The sequence below is a fragment of the Diadema antillarum genome, unplaced genomic scaffold (genome assembly GCF_040938485.1).
Source record: "Diadema antillarum isolate AM-2024a unplaced genomic scaffold, OU_Dant_1.0 scf00000116, whole genome shotgun sequence".
NCBI classification, from domain to species: domain Eukaryota; kingdom Metazoa; phylum Echinodermata; class Echinoidea; order Diadematoida; family Diadematidae; genus Diadema; species Diadema antillarum.
The window spans coordinates 731,513-751,051 of NW_027271005.1; the positions used below are offsets into that span (position 1 = coordinate 731,513).

The 19,539-nt window shown below is 38.7% G+C and overlaps 1 protein-coding gene and 1 long non-coding RNA gene across 2 annotated transcripts in view; both read right to left on the bottom strand.

Moving 5' to 3' along the window:
- Positions 1–19,539, bottom strand: part of LOC139719900 (uncharacterized) — an 80,606-nt gene that overhangs the window by 14,726 nt on the left and 46,341 nt on the right. The window contains exons 44-50 of the mRNA XM_071631285.1: positions 18,448–18,523; positions 17,355–17,531; positions 16,789–16,987; positions 16,060–16,139; positions 14,812–15,101; positions 14,069–14,127; positions 13,372–13,550 (exon numbers count right to left, since the gene is read on the bottom strand). Of these exons, the coding sequence (XP_071487386.1) occupies positions 13,372–13,550; positions 14,069–14,127; positions 14,812–15,101; positions 16,060–16,139; positions 16,789–16,987; positions 17,355–17,531; positions 18,448–18,523 (1,060 nt within the window). The remainder of the gene's footprint in view (positions 1–13,371; positions 13,551–14,068; positions 14,128–14,811; positions 15,102–16,059; positions 16,140–16,788; positions 16,988–17,354; positions 17,532–18,447; positions 18,524–19,539) is intronic.
- LOC139719919 (uncharacterized) lies at positions 1,261–7,649 on the bottom strand. The gene is made up of 3 exons (XR_011710128.1): positions 7,573–7,649; positions 2,872–3,023; positions 1,261–1,375 (listed from the first exon to the last, which is right to left on the bottom strand). It is a non-coding gene; the product is annotated as an uncharacterized lncRNA (long non-coding RNA).

Below are 19,539 nucleotides of genomic sequence, written 5' to 3' on the forward strand. Positions count from 1 at the left end.
GTTATTGATGGAGACATAAGGGCTCATAATATTCTCTTTCACACACAGACGCAGTCTACATGGCTGCATTAAGCATGCAGTGTAACTGAAGCTTCTAATATGTGGAGCAACATACACTAAATAAATAGACTTTTCAAATTTACCGTGTCAAGCGATAGGCACACTTCAATTGATTTCCAGTGCAAAAAGAGTACTGAGAAAATTGAATCCATGATTGTTAAGAAAAGAAGAGTGTTGAACTGTATTTTTTTTAGTTTGTTTAAAGTGGCCTCAGAAAGTGGTGAAGTTATTCTCTGTGGATAACATTACTCAACACTGAAATAGAAAAAGGTACTCAAAAGTTTTTAACCAAGTTAGGATAATTAACTCTTGCTTGCAGGTCCATATGCAGTATGCAGGGTCAAAAATTAACTGTGGCCCATTAGCCTGGTTTTAGGTTGATTAATTGTGGACCATCAATTTAAAAGAAAAAAGTTATCTGTTGTCCCCAAAGCAAGCAACTATCATAGAAAATAGATTGTTTTGTTGGTCTTATTTTGGGCCAGTACTCATTTCCTTTTTTGGCCACCAAAATTTCAGGCTAAACCATCTTAGACACCTGTTACACACAAACACACACACACACAGTCACACACACACACAAACAAAAACACAAACAATAACAAAGAACACACAAAACAATGCGATATTAATTTTGGGCTGCCCCCCCAAAAAAAAAAATAAATAAATAAACAAACAAACAAAAACAAAAACAAAACAAATATTATTGAATACATACATCTAGTTCAAATGTATTTAGAGCACCATTTCAACCCCCCCCCCCCAAAAAAAAAGGGGGGGCAGAAGAATATACAAAAGGATACTTCTCTCCCTGGTACAGCTTGGCAGGCCAGTAAAATGTATTTATACACATATGAAAATATGGGGCTGAGTGCAGTAATTTAGGCAAGCCTTGAGCTGATGTTATTCTACTTACAGAGTATCTAGCTTCCAAAACATATTATGTGACAAACAGTTTATTTACAAGCCAAGGAAATTTGAATCCCACACTGTTAACTTAAGTCTGTTAGCACTTTTTGTCCGTACTTCATGTATAGCTTCCATGATCATTTGACACAAATGATGTCCACATCACATTGAGCCATTTCTACTAATGTTCCTGAGGAGCAGTGGTACTGCTGCTGCTAGCTGTAAGCACATTCATCTATGGCAATAGCAGAAGCATTCTCATCCAGTGCACACAGGAGTATATTGTAATTGTATGTATCCATATGCCTATTTATGTTGAATTTCACGGAGATGAATGCCATTCTGAATCCTGCAGAGTGCTGTTGAAGTCTTAGTGCTGTTGTTACTTCTGTCTGGTGACATGACCCTATAAGGAAGAAACAAAAATTTAAAAACTTAAACACAAACTCTTGGGACAGTATAACACACAGATAGTAAGGTGTTTCCTGTTTAGCTGCAGCACAGAGGTGTTTGTTTTCTTAAGCTTTGTTTGACTTTTCAAATCTCCTGTTTGGTGACCACACATGTACTTCTTAAACTGCCTACATTGTCCACACCTCTTTAGAGGGCCAAGTTTATGCAGAATTAGGATTAAATGCCTCTTGACTATTATATGGGGAGTATACGTGCTGTGATTGCATAGGAAGCACACCAGTAGTGTGAACTGTCTGACCTCACACTGGATTGTAAAAGGCTCATTATTACAGTCATGTAGTATAGCACTTATTTCATCCGATTGTATTGTCGATAGGGTACTTGAGCTACAAATTGTAGCGATAATAGTATAAAATGCCAAGTATATTTTCAAATAATTGAGGATGAACCATTCCTGTCATCCCTAGCATGTACATTGTATGAACTATTCAGACAAATTTTCATAATAAATCTGTACTCTCATTTTCGAGGACGTAAAGATAGATTTTCACATACTTCAACACCTTTATCTTTCTCCTCTCTTGAGTTATCTTCTTTGTTGCTCATATGAGGCCTCTTCAAATTTTACCTTCTTTCTGGAATCTTTATCAATGTACATTGTACTCGGTCATGTATCATTTTCTATCTCTAAACTGCAGTGTGATTACTACATGATGATCAGGGCCTATCTGTAAACGTTACCCTTCAAAGTACATTTAAAGACCCGTCAAGTCTTCTACTACATTTTTTTTTCTTTAAATGTTGTGTAAGTTTCAATGTACCTACAACTGTATATATCTTTTTACTTTATACTGTATAACAATGAATTGGGATATTTCATTTTCACACACCAGTCCATTGCTCTTTCTTATTGCCTTATTGAATTTAACATTGTTACATTTTGGAAGAAACAATACACATATTTTTCAGTATCAATATTGTCATTGTCTGCCTAAATTTTGCTCGACAACAATTTTGGTTCCTTTGATCTCAACAGAATAGAATTGCATCACATTTTTTGAATGGGAGGCAGGAAGTGCACATACATAAAGGTTTGCATATGACAAAGGGATGTCAAATGAGCTGACTGATTATTATTCCTTCCAAAATTGAACAGTATTATAATATTTTTGAAATTGCTTTGTGTTTATTGCCAGATATTATAACCATGACAGTAATTGGTTATCTGTTGTTAAAAGGAATCTATACATTGTGATGTAGGCAATCAGCCATCGTATGGAGACAGGGATTAAATGCATTTCCTTTCAACATAGACTTATTTTTTAAAACAGTTGAAAGTACTTGCTGAATGTGATTACTACTAAAAACTACAAAGAATGGAACTGTCCGAGTGCAAGACCTCTTTTAAGACCAGTATGCATCATGCGGAATAGCAGTAATTACTTTAATAATGCCTACTTTTTGCTTTGATGCAAATGAAAAACTTACCTTTAACACCTAGGAATACTTTCAGCAGGATATTGATGGTAAGAATTGAATCATAGCTGTGTTGTCCAATATCTAAAAGTCAAATTCTTTTGTTGTTCATGAAGGATAACACCAGTCACATGTGTCTTGAGGAGTTCTGTATCATTGATACCCTGTAAAAAAAAAGAAGACACATAGAAGGGAAAATATTCATTTTGTTTTTCATGCAAGAAACATTTTCTCAATTTGTGAACTAATTCTTGATATACCATGTATATGTCAGCAAATTTGGTTAACTAATTATCATAATAAAGTTGTTTGACACTTATAACAATCATGCATGTCATGAATATCAAGAAATGAACTTGGTTTCAAAAGTTTGTATGAAGCAAAAGTCTATAGAGTTTGTTGACAAGGCTGGTGACAGACTTTCTCAAAATGCTTCTTGTAGCTGCATGTATTTTACATAGATGTGACTGCTGAGTACTGTTTTTTAGGGCATTTAATCCTTATCATCATATCTGTTGGGTGATCAGCTTGCAGATTTTATTTACAGTAGTGTTGTCGGCCCACTTTTATCAGCATAAATGGGTGTCTTTCCATCCTAAATGTGTGTCATGCAGTCACAATCCATGTTTAGCTGTATGAACATTCAAATGGTTGAAATATATCACATTAGGACCTTTATCAATAACATTGTTTATAAAGAACAATGACTTGTCCAGCTCTAGCTAGCTGATAGTCAAGTTCAGTGTCCTGTTATCAACAACTGGCTAAGCAGTCCAATATACACTGAGAAGTATAAAAGCCCCAACCTGTTAAAGAACAAGTTCGGATCACCTTCATAGACATGTGGGTTGAGTGAATGCAGGCAAATTAAAGCATGGGATGAATATTCCTAGGATACTACCTCATAGAAATACAGTGGACCCGGTGGGTATACAAGTACATTCTTACACACAAACATGATACATGACAGCTGTTTCAGGACAACCGCTAAAATGAGCTTATATCAGCATAAATTTTAACCTAAGAAATTGAACAGTCTCAATGAGAGTTTGAGAAAAGTCTAACAATCCATTCAAAAGTTATCAATTTTTGAAGTTACAGCTTAGTCATAGCTGGATGAAAAGACTACTTTAGCTTGTGATGTCACATGTGTACGATATAATTTAAAGAAAGTATAAAGAAAATTCAACATATTTTTTACTTTTCTTGCATAACAAAAGAACACTTCACTTTTCTCTTTCAGAAGGCAGGGGGAATAATATTACCCTTATATCGGTGACAAGTCAAAGAAATGTGCACTTTATTCAAAAAGTAAAGTTTTGTGAAATTCTCTATTCATTTTGCTTATAGTATCATTCTACACATATGACATTATACACTATAGTAGTCTTCTCATCCAGCAGTGATTTTGAACGGAGTGTTGGATTTTCCCCAAACTTTCACTTTTTTGTATAATGTGTTCTACTAATATTGTTGCAATCACTCAATCCACATGTATTAAAGGTTGACTTGTCTGTTAGGATCAAAGACACAAGCTGCAAGCTGCCTATCTGGTGTGATACCAACTCTTCTGGCCACTAGCTTCCCAGAAAATGCAGTGGTTGGAGTTACCTGCTCAATCTTGTTTATGTACACACTGATCAGGGAGGTGGAAAATGCTCTCATGCCCTTCACTGGTGGTCAATGGAATGTGGCACAGGGAGGCAAGCAAACAAACAACAACCACCACAGGGCTGTGAACTCACTGGCTCCCTGGCCACAATCATACTTTCATGATATCCCCCCCCCCCCCACTGTATGGTCTGCCAATACACTGAATATCAACTGCATGCAAAGATGCCAGCAGCGTTTCTTACTGCATGGCTCTGAGTGAATTCTCCTACCAAGGTGGAACTGCAGTAGGAGGGGTGAGGAAGGGCCACAAGGCAGGAGTTTGCTCCCCCACGATACAGGTTAGGGAGCTTTTTACTTTAGGATTACAAATTGACAAATTGTGCCGTTAAAAGTAAAGGAGGTGGCTGATATGGTGTTTGAATTCGCATTTGGTGTTTTATTTTGCAACGCGCGATGCTCTCCCCGCGACATTTTATGACTTTTTTCTTTCAAATATCGCGCAACTTTTGAGACCAAATTTGTCACTCCCGGCCATATCGTTTTGAAGCCATGCCCCTTTTGAAAAAAATTTGTCGACCCAAAAATTGCTCAAAAACGTGATTTTATGTACAAATCCAATGTAAATTGTGTTTTTGCAATTAATTCATTATATATAAAAATAGATATTTTTACTTTCAGTGGCTGATAATGATTCATTAAAGCTTGATTATGCTTTAAAAAGTTTCTGCGACAAATTTTGACGACAAAAAACAACTAAAACAAAAAGTAAAAACAAAGAAATACATAAGAAATTCTATGAACAATAAAATACATAAGAAAAATTACGAAGCTGCATTTTTTCTTCAATATTATTGTTGAGGATAATGAAAAAATATGTTTACCAAAAATTAGAAGTTTTGGAGCTTTACTTTTGGATTTATAGGCAAAAAAATATTTTTGCTTAAATAAGCATTAAGTTAATATAAAATACATAAATTAAATTTTGAAAAATCTAACTATACAATCTTTTAGATTATTGGCCTCTACCTTAGTGCAAATTTTCGCGAGGATCGCGCAATCCACAACCGAGATCTGAAGGGGGGGGGGGGGGGGAGGCCAAAAAAGTTCGTCCCTCAAATAACCCAGTGGGATTAGGGTTAAACCCTAATCCTAGACACCAAGTGCATACTTTGAATGTACTTGTATATATGCAATCACCCACTGACACAAAGCACTGCATCCTTTAATTGCACAAACTGCTTGTTAGAAGGTTAGGAGGTAGATAAACTATTAAAGATGATTGAAGGCTTCTTCAACTCAAAGAGATATATTACCTCCTTGTTCTGCTACAAAGACCACATAAAACTCAGAAAGGTGATTGGCCTTGACCACTGTCTTATCCCCAGTAGATAACCAGCCAGTAGGTATATTCATCACATCAGCTCAGTATCTTTTCTCTGTAACTGCCATTTCATCTACTTTTTCCCCTTATCATTCTGAGATACTTAGTTATTCTAAAGTCAAAGACAATCATTTGCAGGAAGATGTTAGACCCCAAATTGTGTACTTCTCCCCACTCCTCACTTCCCTCCTACACTTCATGTCCTTGCACTACCCTATGACCCACTGGTTTATTTGGAAAGCACTCAGTCCTCACTGACCTGTTCTACCCACTTCTACGTGCCCCTTTGTTTCAGGCTACTGACCAGCACATTCCATTGTGTTGACAACCACTACAGCAGAGCAGAGAGTTCATTGATAAAATCTCATGACCATATCAATTTAATTCCATTTCAATTTTTCTTATTGAAAATCAGACATAGTCAAAGTACAATTTGTAATGAATGACATAAAGCAAATGAATATGAGCCCCCATGAAACAGAGCTTATGACCATGGTGCTCTAAGGATATTGTAGGAAGGGAGTGAGGAGTGGGGGAAAAATACACAAGTTTCAATGCATAGATGTAATTTAATTAACTTAATTAGAATTGCTCTGTTATGGATATCTCAGCCATTTCAAAACCAATTTTCATCAAATAAATGTTGAATTCCTCATGGAATTACATGCTCTTTCATATTTCATAAGAGGTTTCTTATTATCTCACCAAAACATGTTAGACCCTGTACAATACATCAATGCACGTTTGATGAAAGTCTGACTACTGTATCTGTTCAAAAGTTATGAGTTTGTGAAGTTTCAATGCTTCCATGGCAGGATAAGAAGACTAAAACATCTTGTGATGTCACGTATGTGTACAACAAAATAAAGAAAATATAAAGAAAAATCAACATACAATTGTATTTTTCACTTTGCAGCATTATGTATATGACAAGAACAATTGACTTGTCTCATTCAGAAGGCCGGGGAATAATATTACTCTAAACATACATCAGTACCAGTTAAGGGAATCCTTTGTACTTTCTTCTCAAAATGAAATTTTGTGGAATTCTCTTAATAGAAATGTTTTCTCTTTACATATGTGACATCACAGACTGTAGTAATTTTCATCAGGTAGTGACTGTACAGAAATTTTTAAAAATTGCTAACAAATTGAACAGATTGTATGATTTTCCTCAAAACTATTATTGATTTTCCTCAAACTGTCAATGTGCTCTTCTGATAGCGCTCTATTTTCTCACATACTCCACTTGTCACATGAAAATGGACTTGTTCTTTTATCTGATTTCAGACGTTTTACTCTAAACAAAACACTGTTCTTCAGATTTTGAATGCATTGATATTTTTGCGGTACTAACATTATTTTTCTGCATTTTGGATTATTTGAATTTGTCCCACAAATGCTTTCACACCCCTTTTGGTACACACTATGCAGACTGTGCTACAAAAAGGGAAACCCAAACTGCAAGTTAATTCTTTGTGGAAAGGAAAAAAATTCATGAAATATGATGTTGCACATCAATATAAATTTCATATTATATTTGGGAAATAACATGGCATGGTATAAAAAGATGTAAACATCGAATGATGATGGAAGATGATGGACATAGACCTTGAGGGATTGTGATTATGTGACAGTTTTACCATCAAGCAGTAGACCGAGTTACCATTTACTGGTACACAGATGAAATGTATAATAGTTTCCTGAAATTCACTTACATTTGGCTTTCATTGTGCATCATCATTGCATTCTCAAGCTCTTTCCTTTTTGGTCTTGTTCATTTCCTTGTCTAGTGTCTTCTCCAGGACAATACATTTCTGGCATTTTGAAGAAATCTCAAGTCTGCATGAAATGAAAACTGATGAAGTTAGAATATCAATTACACCACACTCTAAATCTGAAATTTTTTATGCATGATCAAATCACCACTCCCCATCAAAGTACTGCAGTGCACAAAATTACATGCATTAGAATATAGGGATATTAAAAAGCAAGTGTGCATAGGTTAAATTAACCAGAACACACATTCAAATCCCACCAGTAATTGAATGACAGCTACATGTACACTGTAGATGTTTCCAAATGTACCCCTTGATTAAGAAATTGAAAATTATATGTTTGAAATACAAAATAAAATGACTTCACAGGTCTACAAAAACTTTCTGAAGCACTCTCAATTTATTTTATTATATTTTCAAGTGTCACTTAGAATATACAACCGAAATGCCTCACAACAGTCACAATTGTGTGGATGCCTGAATCATCAATTGTGATGTCATTAATTCATATAGCACCATATCTGAAAATAAGAAAGAATCCAATTGAACATTACATTTTCAATGATTTTATAGAGCTGCGATTAGCTAATACGAGGTAATGAGATATATCTGCATTTTTAATTGTGACACTATAAAGAATATGGATAGGTTTTCTATGTATCATGTATTCCCAAATAATTCATTAACACTTGTTGAAAAATAAACATGTTGAGCCTTCTCTGTTGGTGCAAAAACTCCCCATGATTGGCAAGTATGTTTGCATAAAACTTACCTTTTTCACTCTCACTTGCCAGAAGAACTTTGACGATGATTTGTAGAACTCAGCTCGGCCAAGAGTAGGATCCAGTATTTCTGCCTTGCCACGAAGATACTGACTGTTATGTCTGTCTTGGTGCATATTCCATGAGGCAAGCGAATTTCATCTTAATGTGGCATGCAAACTCCTCTGTAGGAGTTGATCTTTCAGCATCATGTCTAATATGAGCTCATCAAAGCTCAGGTGAGATAAATCCATCATGTCAGAAGCTCCATTGGTATTTGTTCTTGTTGATAATTTTGAGGACAAAATGTTAGCACCATCTCCATCATCATCAATACTGAGCTGAGATATCAAGTTCATTGATATTTCCATCATTCGTCTCCATTGTAAGAAAATTAGAATCATAGTTGTCCAGAGGAACATCTGCAGCTGACGAATGTGCTATCTAACCAGAGTACACAGCTGGTATGGATGGAGCATCAGTTCACTTTCTCAATGAAGGCTGAGAGGAATGCCAAGGAGCTTTGACTTTCAACCACAGACTGCCCAAACATTGTTTGCTGACTGTGGTTAATTGGCAGACCACAAAGCACTTCTGTGAGAAACAAACCATAGGGCTTGGTACTTCCCCAAACCAGCAGTGCATTAGGGCTATACATTGTATCTCTTCCCCCTCCCTGGCTATATCAACAATCTGATCTTGGAGGCGCACAAGAGAGTTTTCATTGTCTCTGATAAGGAGATAATTTATTAGGATTGCCTGCTAAGTGTAGCTTATTGGCAAGGGCCTGTTTTATAGAGGCATAAAGGTATAACCTCATTGCATGGACTAGCCAACCAAAGCCTTATACGAATTGTCCACCCTGACTCATATTATCTTGCACAAGGAGAAAAGGAGGTTAGTGTAGTGCACATGTTCCTATACCACAAGTGGAGGATACCATACATCAAGAATCATCAGTCATCTTCTCCATCAAACAGGTATAATGCAGCTTAACTCTCTGTGATTCAATATGGCATACTACTTTATGATCTTGTATTACTTTTACATGGGCTGTGTTTATGCTCAATTTGCTATGTAGAATCAGTGTTTCGAAATACACTGTACTGATTCAAAATGCCATTCACAGGATTGAGTACCGATGTGCTCAGTCTTTTTGAGCTCCAGAAAGAGACGATACTGCAAATATGCTATGCTTATTGTTGAAATACTTTGAACTGTACTCTACTGAACTATTCAGCTTGCATACCGTATGTGTTTTTCATATGTTTCATATGTTTCATATGTTATAGTGCTGGAGCATAACATTCCTGAAGCTGAATATTAACTCTTTATGTGCCATGGTGGAAACCCTCTGTATGCCACGTTATTCTGGGACACGAAGGTAGACATGCTTTGAGAAAGAATTCTGTTTTTCCAATTTGTGTAACTTCTACAAATTTCAGCTGTTGAGCTTTGACATGATAGTGAGCAAAGTTTAGAGGAATGCCAAATTTTGCTTCGATATAAATTGTATGACAAATCTATTTTCAATTTTCTTTTGAATGACCAGTTTGCTACATTACTGTGAAGGCATGACTTTCGCTCATGAAACCGTGACAGAAACTTAGAATGTACACACAAATCTATAGTTGGGAACACTGCTTGACAGTCAATCACCACATAGAATGCAAGCCGTATGTGAGAGGATCAAAAGCGCTAGAAACGCTTTCATTGTACCGCGGGACTAGTGATTTATCGATCGGTTTTGGCGGCTTTGTGTGTTGAGCAGAATATGCGAAGTTGGCACGCCGTCGACTGAGTCGTACGTGCAAACGTGGCACATAAAGAGTTAATAATGAAAACATTGTTTAGTCAAATGAGCAATTAATGTTCCTCAAATTTTTATCTTACCCTTTGTGGAATATTCTCCTTTTTTCTGCAGCATATTTTGTGACTCTGGCAATTGAAAATGTCACAATTAAGCTAGTGAATAAAAATTGTTTCATTTTCATGTTTGAATATCACGTTTTCACTGCAGTTTGGTCCCCAAATTGGTATGCATGAACCATGTAGCTTCTTGTGGTTATCAGCGTACTGGATAATCAAAACAACACAAGAATGAACCTTTCAATGTGGCATGATAGAAGTGCATGTTTTTGCATTTCAACAATGAAAAAGCATTTCGCTGAAAACTGATTAAACTGAACTGCATTTAAGATGTATTTCTGCCTATTATTCACTGCAACTAACTGTTTCTAATCCCTATTTTTGTGATCTTCGCAAAGGGACATTGCAACAGATGAAAAATTTGGAGCCTGACAGGATCATTAACCCTAACTACGCCGGGGTGGGGGGGGGGGGGGGGCCTCCGAGGCTCCCCCCTCGACGTTTCGCGCGATGTATCGCTAACGCGAAAAGATAACGCCGCAACGTTTCATGACTTTTTTCTTTCAAGTCTCCCGCATCTTTTGACACCAAATTTGCGATGCCCGGGTGCGCGATTCCAAAGTTGCGCATAAATATGTACGTGCATGTCAGACCAAAAATTGCTCAAAAACGTGAATTTGTGTACAATTTCAATGCAAACTGTGCTTACACGCAAATTTCGTAAAAGCATGATTATTTTGGGGTTTTACTGATTAAAATCAGTTAATAACATAATTTCTTGTTCGGAACAATGTCGCGAACAAGTTTCATCGAAAAAACAATGACAAACATAAAGTCGAAATAACAAAGAAATACATAAGAAATTCAAAAAACAATAAAATACTTAAGAAATTTTTTCCGATGGCACAATTTTTTTCTCTTATATTTGCTCAGGACACTATTAAAAAAAAGAATATTTACACAAAAAATGTGCCCATTTTGAGCTTTGTTTAGTGATTTATACCAAATTGTCTGATTGAATTCACGCATCATTATGCATAAATTAGCATAATTAAGCATAAATGATAATTTTTAAAAAATTTAACTTCATGGTACTTTAGATTACATCATAGGCAACGTGTGTGCGAATTTTCGTCGCGATCATGCAGTCAACGGCCGAGGTCTGGAGGGGGGGCCTGGCCCCCCCTCCCCCCCCCCCCCGCTCGGCAGGTTCGTCAAAAGCCGAACCTGTACAGATTGGCAGGTTCGTCAAAAGCCGAACCTTGGCAGCTCGGCAGGTTCGTCAAAAGCCGAACCTGTACAGATTGGCAGGTTCGTCAAAAGCCGAACCTTGGCAGCTCGGCAGGTTCGTCAAAAGCCGAACCTTGGCAGCTCGGCAGGTTTGTCAAAAGCCGAACCTGGGCAGCTGGGCAGGTTCGTCAAGAGCCGAACCTTGGCAGCTCGGCAGGTTTGTCAAAAGCCGAACCTTTGGAGCTCGGTAGGTTCGTCAAAAGCCGAACCTTGGCAGCCCAGCAGGTTCGTCAAAAGCCGAACCTGGGCAGCTGGGCAAGTTCGTCAAAAGCCGAACATGGGCAGCCTGGCAGGTTCGTCAAAAGCTGAATCTTGCCAGCTTGGCAGGTTCGTCAAAAGCCGAACCTTGCCAGCTTGGCAGGTTCGTCAAAAGCCGAACCTTGCCACCTCGGCAGGTTCGTCAAAAGCCGAACCTTGCCACCTTGGCAGGTTCGTCAAAAGCCGAACTTGGGCAGCTCGGCAGGTTCGTCAAAAGCCGAACCTTGGCAGCCCGGCAGGTTCGTCAAAAGCCGAACCTTGGCAGCCCGGCAGGTTCGTCAAAAGCCGAACCTGGGCAGCTGGGCAGGTTCGTCAAAAGCCGAACCTGGGCAGCTGGGCACTTTCGTCAAGAGCCAAACCTTGGCAGCTCGGTAGGTTCGTCAAGAGCCGAACCTTGGCAGCTCGCCAGGTTCGTCAAGAGCCGTACCTGGGCAGCTGGGCAGGTTTGTCAAAAGCCGAATCTTGCCAACTCGGCAGGTTCGTCAAAAGCCGAACCTTGGCAGCCCGGCAGGTTCGTCAAAAGCCGAACCTGGGCAGCTGGGCACAGCCCGGCAGGTTCGTCAAAAGCCAAACCTTGCCAGCTCGGCAGGTTCGTCAAAAGCTGAACCTTGCCAGCTGGGCAGGTTCGTCAAAAGCTGAACCTGGACAGCTCGGCAGGTTCGTCAAAAGCCGAACCTTGCCAGCTTGGCAGGTTCGTCAAAAGCTGAACCTGGACAGCTCGGCAGGTTCGTCAAAAGCCGAACCTTGCCAGCTCGGCAGGTTCGTCAAAAGCCGAACCTTGCCAGCTCAGCAGGTTTGGCAGAAGACCAACATTGACATATTCAGCTATGACTGATGCAATTCTGAAAAGAATGAAGGACAGGTTTGTTAATTCCATTTTGTTTATGCCAAACCTTGCACCACAATTTCAGATTAACATTTAAAATTTTGATCATTTGTAGACTGTTTTTCCCATTTTTTGAGCACCTGTTTTTAGCAAAATCAGTCTAATTTTTTAGACTAATGTAGAAAGTCTATTTCTTGAATAGAACGGGTTATAAAGGATATACATGGTGTATAACTTTATTTTTTTGTGTGTTTATATGCCCAATCTCCTACACGCCTGTCTGCATGTAAATTTCAAAACACATTTCTGAGAAGAAACTACATATCTGGTTGTTGACTTTCTCCATTTGTGTGTAGCAGATACAATGTACTGTAAAAATGGATATTTTTGTGCGACATATTTTTCACACTTGGCCGGGTAAGAAGTGTTTCGCGTGTTTTTAATTCCACAGAATCAAGACATCAACTACTGGAACACATGGCAAGCAAAAATATTTGTGTGCTTTTATTTTCGCGCTAGTTTCTGTTTGCGCGAAATGCGCGAAAATTTCATCACCACAAAAATTTCCAATTTTACAGTATATAGAAATAAAGTGGAATCTTAAGAGGACGCAAACTTTCCTGAAACCAAAATCAGAAGCTTTAGGAACTTCATCAGACTCTTCTTTTGACAGGTTGTATGTGATTTCATTAGGAGACCTTTCTATTTGCTACTTCGTGTATGACAGAGGGTTACCTGATGTAAGGCTGTGGTGGGCTGAGCTGGGAGGAGGTCTGCACGATCAGCTGCTTGGAGCGGCAGATCTTCCGGTCCTCCTTGTCCAGACCGGTCACCGTGATGAAGTGATTGGTTCCGGCAGCACAGTTCTTGACCGTGAACCTGCTGGCTGTGGGACTCAGCAGCGCTTCAACCTCCTGTAGGTTGACATGCAAGAAGAAATAGTCCTAACATCTTTTCGTGACAGAGAAACCATTAGGTCATACTGCATGTTTTACACATCATGTTTTGTTTGAAATGCAAGTACTCTTACAAGACTAAAATTCAAAATTAGGGATTGGGACATATGCTTGGAACTTCTACTTCAGAAGACACATATGACTAATTTCTTCTATTACTTGAAATCCTGTGTCTATAGAACTCAGTTACACTAATGACCCAGATAATTAATACCAAACAAGGATAACAATGGGAAGAACTAGTTTCTTTGTTAATTATTTCTATAATCAACAATCAATCTAAAAGTAAGGAATGAAGTTAACAAAATGAATTTGGGATAAATTGGCTCTAGGCAACAACTGAAAAGATGTTTGTTTTATCAAACAGTATTTCTAAATCTGGTTGTTTGTAATTGCACTTATCAAAGAGATAAAATCATTCATCATAACTCCTAGAAAGAACATTCCAATGCTTAAGGTCTCCAGTGATTCCTCACCTTTGGTTTGACCACACTGCTCCAAGTCACTTGCAGTCTCTGCACCTTCTCAATAATCTCTACAATAAAGCAAAGAAAGACAGAGAAAAGACATTTCATTCCAGAGTTCTATCGCAATTTGTTAAGTTTTGCGTTGTACAAAGGCATGGTACTTTTGTAGGGTTTTCAAGTCAATTCAGTCAATCATACTATGAATTTGCAAATTTGCACTATTCCATAAAGTTTGCTGAAGTTAATGTAGAATATCTAATTTCACTAGGGGGAGGAATGACTGTGTGCCTTTGATAACTTTGTTTGATTTGCAGCTTAGGTCAATGAATATGATGTATAATCTGCAGTCTCATATTTGTGATCAGCAATTTCAGTATGACAATTTGGGAGAGGCACTTCTTCAAGGACAGCTATTTCTCAAAATTTCTACAAACAATGAAGTCCAGCAATTTACAAAGTTTGTTATCATGTATGGTGATCAAACTCATTTATTGTCATTATCAGAATAATCTAAAAGAAGAAAGGACAGTACATACGTTTACCATTCAGTAGAGGTAAAGGGCAATGGTTCCCAGAGCTATCAGCCATGTTAAAAAATAAAACATCTACTACAAACTAGCAATGAGAAAGTAGCATACTTGGAAAACTACTATACCTCTAAAGCACAGCAACTCGCATTTGTTGCACTATCTGAGCATCAGAGAATTACAAATTGGGCAAGATCTTGACAAATACAGGATTAAACAACACACCTGGACGTAGGAAATCCCAGGTGATGCCAATGGAATAGGTGCCAACGAGGGACGGCCGCAGGTCAATGACCTCTGGCACCAGCTTTGATCCGGAAGGGTTCTTCAGGTGCCCTCGCTGTCCCCCTCTCTTGGGAGCTGACGGGGACAGGGTCTCCAGGAGAGGTACCTTGACTACCTGGCTGGCAGCCTTCGGGTCTTCATCGGGGGTGCAGAGCTGCAGGTCCTGGTCGTGGGCGGAGTCGGCATACTTGGCGTCGTCACTCAGGGCAGCTATGCCAAGGATGTACACCCTGTGGTGGAGAGGGAATGTCCACGCTGAATTTGGGATTCTAATGGTTCTGCCACAGACTTTCTCAGTATGATATTCCTCCCCATTAATAGTTCAAATGAATTAAAAAAACAAACAAACAATAGTAACAAACAGAGCAAGGAATAGCTGACACACAGCTACACTCCTGGAGATTGCCAGTTTGTTAAAAAAAAAAGGACAAACAAAAATAATTGTTCACTTTCCTGTAACTCCTTGGAATTACTGTATACGCTATAATTTTCGCGTACATAAATTTTCGCGAATTGCCGCTGTCACACATTTTCGCGAGTGGTTAAATTCGCGATTGGGGGACCAGAGAAAATATGAAGTGGCAAAGAAAGTGTGAATTTTCAACTTACTAGCAAATAAGAATGATACTAGTTATACACTGCATGACAAAAACTTACCAAACTCTGCTAACTAGTAAGTTAGAATTCAACATTTTTGAAGTGGTTAAGTCCATCGCGCTAGATTTCTGACGAGTGGTCCCCTTGCGATAATGGATTGGCTCTCTACAGTATTCGTAAGTAGATATGGACGTGCTATATTATGTACGTAAACAAGCTTAGCCAGTACAGTATATGGTCTGTTCGGTAAGCCATGACATGCATGGTATACTACTAGAACTGAAATTTTCGTATCATCAAGGCAAGGGATTCATTTTGGAAGGTAATATTTTCGCGTGTTGTTAAATTCGCGAATAGCTCCCGACTCGCGAAATTCGCGAAAATAAAACCCCCGCGAAATATATAGCGTATACAGTATGCAGCATACACACACACACACACAACAATAACAAAGAGTTTCAGTGCCCCAGTCAGCCAGGAATATTGATAAGTATTGGTATTAGCTGTATAGATGCATACATTACTAAATAAGGTCACTGTATTCTCAAAGAACTCTACAGTTCACTTATTGTGAAATGGCACGTGACTCACCTGCAAGGCCTGCAGGGCACGGCAGCCTTGTAGTGACCTGCACTCAGTTCATGCCCAATCTTCTTCCCATTCATGTAAACCTTGGAAAAGAAGCAAAACACCAGTCATCTTCATGACTATCTATTAAACCAGCACTGTCACACAACTGTATAGTATAATGTGCTTTACAGAATCATGAGACTATATACACTAATTATAAAAGCTCCCCCTACTCTGTTAAGACACAATGCCAAAATTTACATTCATATGAAATGATGCTCTCATTTTAATCTCCATGCATGAAGCTGTTCAGCAACCTGTCTTCTTGCATCAAGTTGTCACAGTGGCACCCAAGATAATTGTCAATGCCTCATGAATATGCCCAGGAAATACAAATCATCAAATTATATTTCTCAGTGACTTGCAAACAAGGAGAATTTCCACACATTGCTTTGTCACCTTTCTTTACCACTGACATAGAGACACTGAATACATACATTGTATATATTAATGAAAAAAGACTCCATAATCATTATGCTAGCATCGTTCACACTCTAACTCTCGATAAGTACAGACTCTTTCTTTTCACATGTTTGTAAACAGAAGATCTTTATTCTACCTCTTTTGGAACATGAAAATTTCATACCAATGGTAATATGCATGTTACCTGCAATAATTGTATGCACGCAAACTGGCAATAAGGGATTAAGTACGTATGTAAGAACAAAGGTTGTGTTTGGGGTTATTTACCTGGTAGCCCCTCACTCCAACGCCACCGTAGGTTCTTGGTTCAGCCCACTCCAAGATGAACTCAGTGGTTGTCATGGAGACACAGCAGAGGGTGGGAGGGTCCGGCGGTCCCGGCACTTCGCACTGGATTGTGGGACTGTTCAGATCCTGCCATATATCCTCGTCCTTGACTGGCTGAATGCCGATGTCATACACACAGCTGGAAGGGAAATTGGAAGAGAATTTTAGACCATAACACAGGGGCTATGCTGTGACTTGGTGCTTCCCCCAAAAATGATAGCAGTATTTTCTTTACATTTTGTAATATACACTCACACCAAAAGTATGTAATGATCATGCACAAGTTCACTCTGACAATTTCTTTGCAAAGAGTAATAAATGCCGTAAGTTTAATAAGGTATAAGAGGATAGTAGTACATATTTTGCATTCCACAAGCATCCTCTACAACACATGTAGTGGGGCACATACTATCACAAATATTTGAAGAGTTATACAGTGCATATCACTGCAGAGAGTCTAACATCTATTCCCATGCCCCATCAAACATAGCTCTCAAGTGACTCACCCCAGCCTCTTGACAGGTATTTGGTAACTGGTGCAGTCCTCTGAGATGCTAGCCACTTGCTCCTTCCCGTCCGCATCGCACATCCAGCTGACGTCGTATCCCAAAATTCCTTGCTCCTCTGCACTTCCGCAGTCCAGGAGGCTCCACTGGACGTTAATGTAACCCAGAGAGTCGTGCCTGACATAGCCACAGGTTTGCAGAAAAGAAATGGGAGTTGCAGTGATACAGAGCTGTTGGCATTCTTTTGTATCCACCACAAAGTGATGTATGGAAAGCAGTTCTTTGTTTTCCTCTTGAAAGAGTCAACCTTGATATTCTAGGTATTCAACACAAATACATGCACACACTCACACAGACACACAAACTATTAATGCTGAAAAGTTATCACTTTGTGTCATAAGCTGATGAAGCAGAATAAACTTGTAGTTGGTGTCTATGGGAGATGAGTAAAAAAAATGATGTCATATTCATACTATTCCCTTAATCATATTTTGGGCAAAGCAGCAGCAGGAATAATAAAATTACTTCTCTTCCATTGACTATTCTTCTGCTTATTACTTTGACTAGTCTTCTCATGACAATTCTTTTGACAAGTCTTATACTGACTACTCTTCTCATGATTACCGGTATTCTTCTGACTGCTCTTACACTGACTAATATTTCATGACTAGTCCTCTGACTACTTTTACACTGACTACTCTTCTCATGTATAGCCTTCTGACTTCTCTTACACTGACTACATTTGAATTATTATTCTACAATGTAAAACACAACTACATCTAAGGAGGAAGTACATTTGCAGTCAGGTGCCTGATTAGATTTCTAACCCTTGCAGCTTTAGGAGTGCCATAGAAAACTACAACAACAAACAAACAAACAAACAAACAAATAAACAAACAAACAAACAAACAAACAAACAAACAAACAAACAAACAAACAAACAAACAGACAGACAGACAAACAAACAGACAGACAGACAAACAAATAAACAAACAAAACAAAACACATTAGGAGGGCCCTGCATCCCTTTTTATATCTGTTCACCCACTTTAAAGGTCAATATTTGTAGTTTCACTTGCGACTCAACATTTACCTCATGTCAGCTTCCTCCGAATCACTGCTTGCTTTCCTCAGATGGTGGTAGGTGCAGGTGCATGACATAATAGCCCCTGGATGTAAGCAAAGAAACAAATACTTTAATGTTCAACAAAGGCCTATTGACCAAAAGCGCAATGTAAAGGAGGTAATTTCGGATCATGTGATACAGCATCACTTCTATACTCATGTGCAATCCTATATTTCATGTCAAGCAGCAGGTATATCACTTTGTAATATCATGGAAAAAATACAAAATGTATGAGAAATTAACATGGAGAAATACAAAATATACGAGAAACTAGAAATATCACTTAAGGTGATTAATACCCCCGCCCCGTGACGACAGTCTTACCCAAGGAATGATCTTTCCTTGATCTTCTGCCATTTAAATGCCGTTACCATGGCAACGCAGCTTCCGACACGTCCGAAAAATATGTCTTGCACATCTTCCCACCAAGACTATTGTGTGTGCCACATTTCATAAGCTTTTGTCAAAAACTGAGGAAGTAGTTCAATCCACAAGATCTTTCCTTGATCTTCCACCATTAATATGCCGTTACCATGGCAACGCAGCTTCCGACACGTCCAAAAAATATGTCTTGCACATCTTCCCACCAAGACCAACGTGTGTGCCACATTTCATGAGCTTCAGTCGAATACAGAGGAAGTAGTTCAATCCGCAAGATCTTTCCTTGATCTTCTGCCATTTATATGCCGTTACCATGGCAACGCAGCTTCCGACACGTCCGAAAAATATGTCTTCCACATCTTCCCACCAAGATCAAGGTGTGTGCCACATTTCATAAGCTTTGGTCAAAAAACTGAGGAAGTAGTTAAATCCGCAAGATCTTTCCTTGATCTTCTGCCATTAATATGCCGTTACCATGGCAACGTACTTTCGGGTACTGTCAAAAAATGCGTCTTGCACATCTACAACCAAAGGCACACATCTGTACCAAGTTTCATGGAAATTGGGCAAAAACTGAGGAAGTAGTTTGCAACACAAAATTTTCCATCATTTTGGCTCATAATATGTGAGCTGTTACCATGGCAACATACTTTTTGTCACTGTCAAGAAATGTGTCAT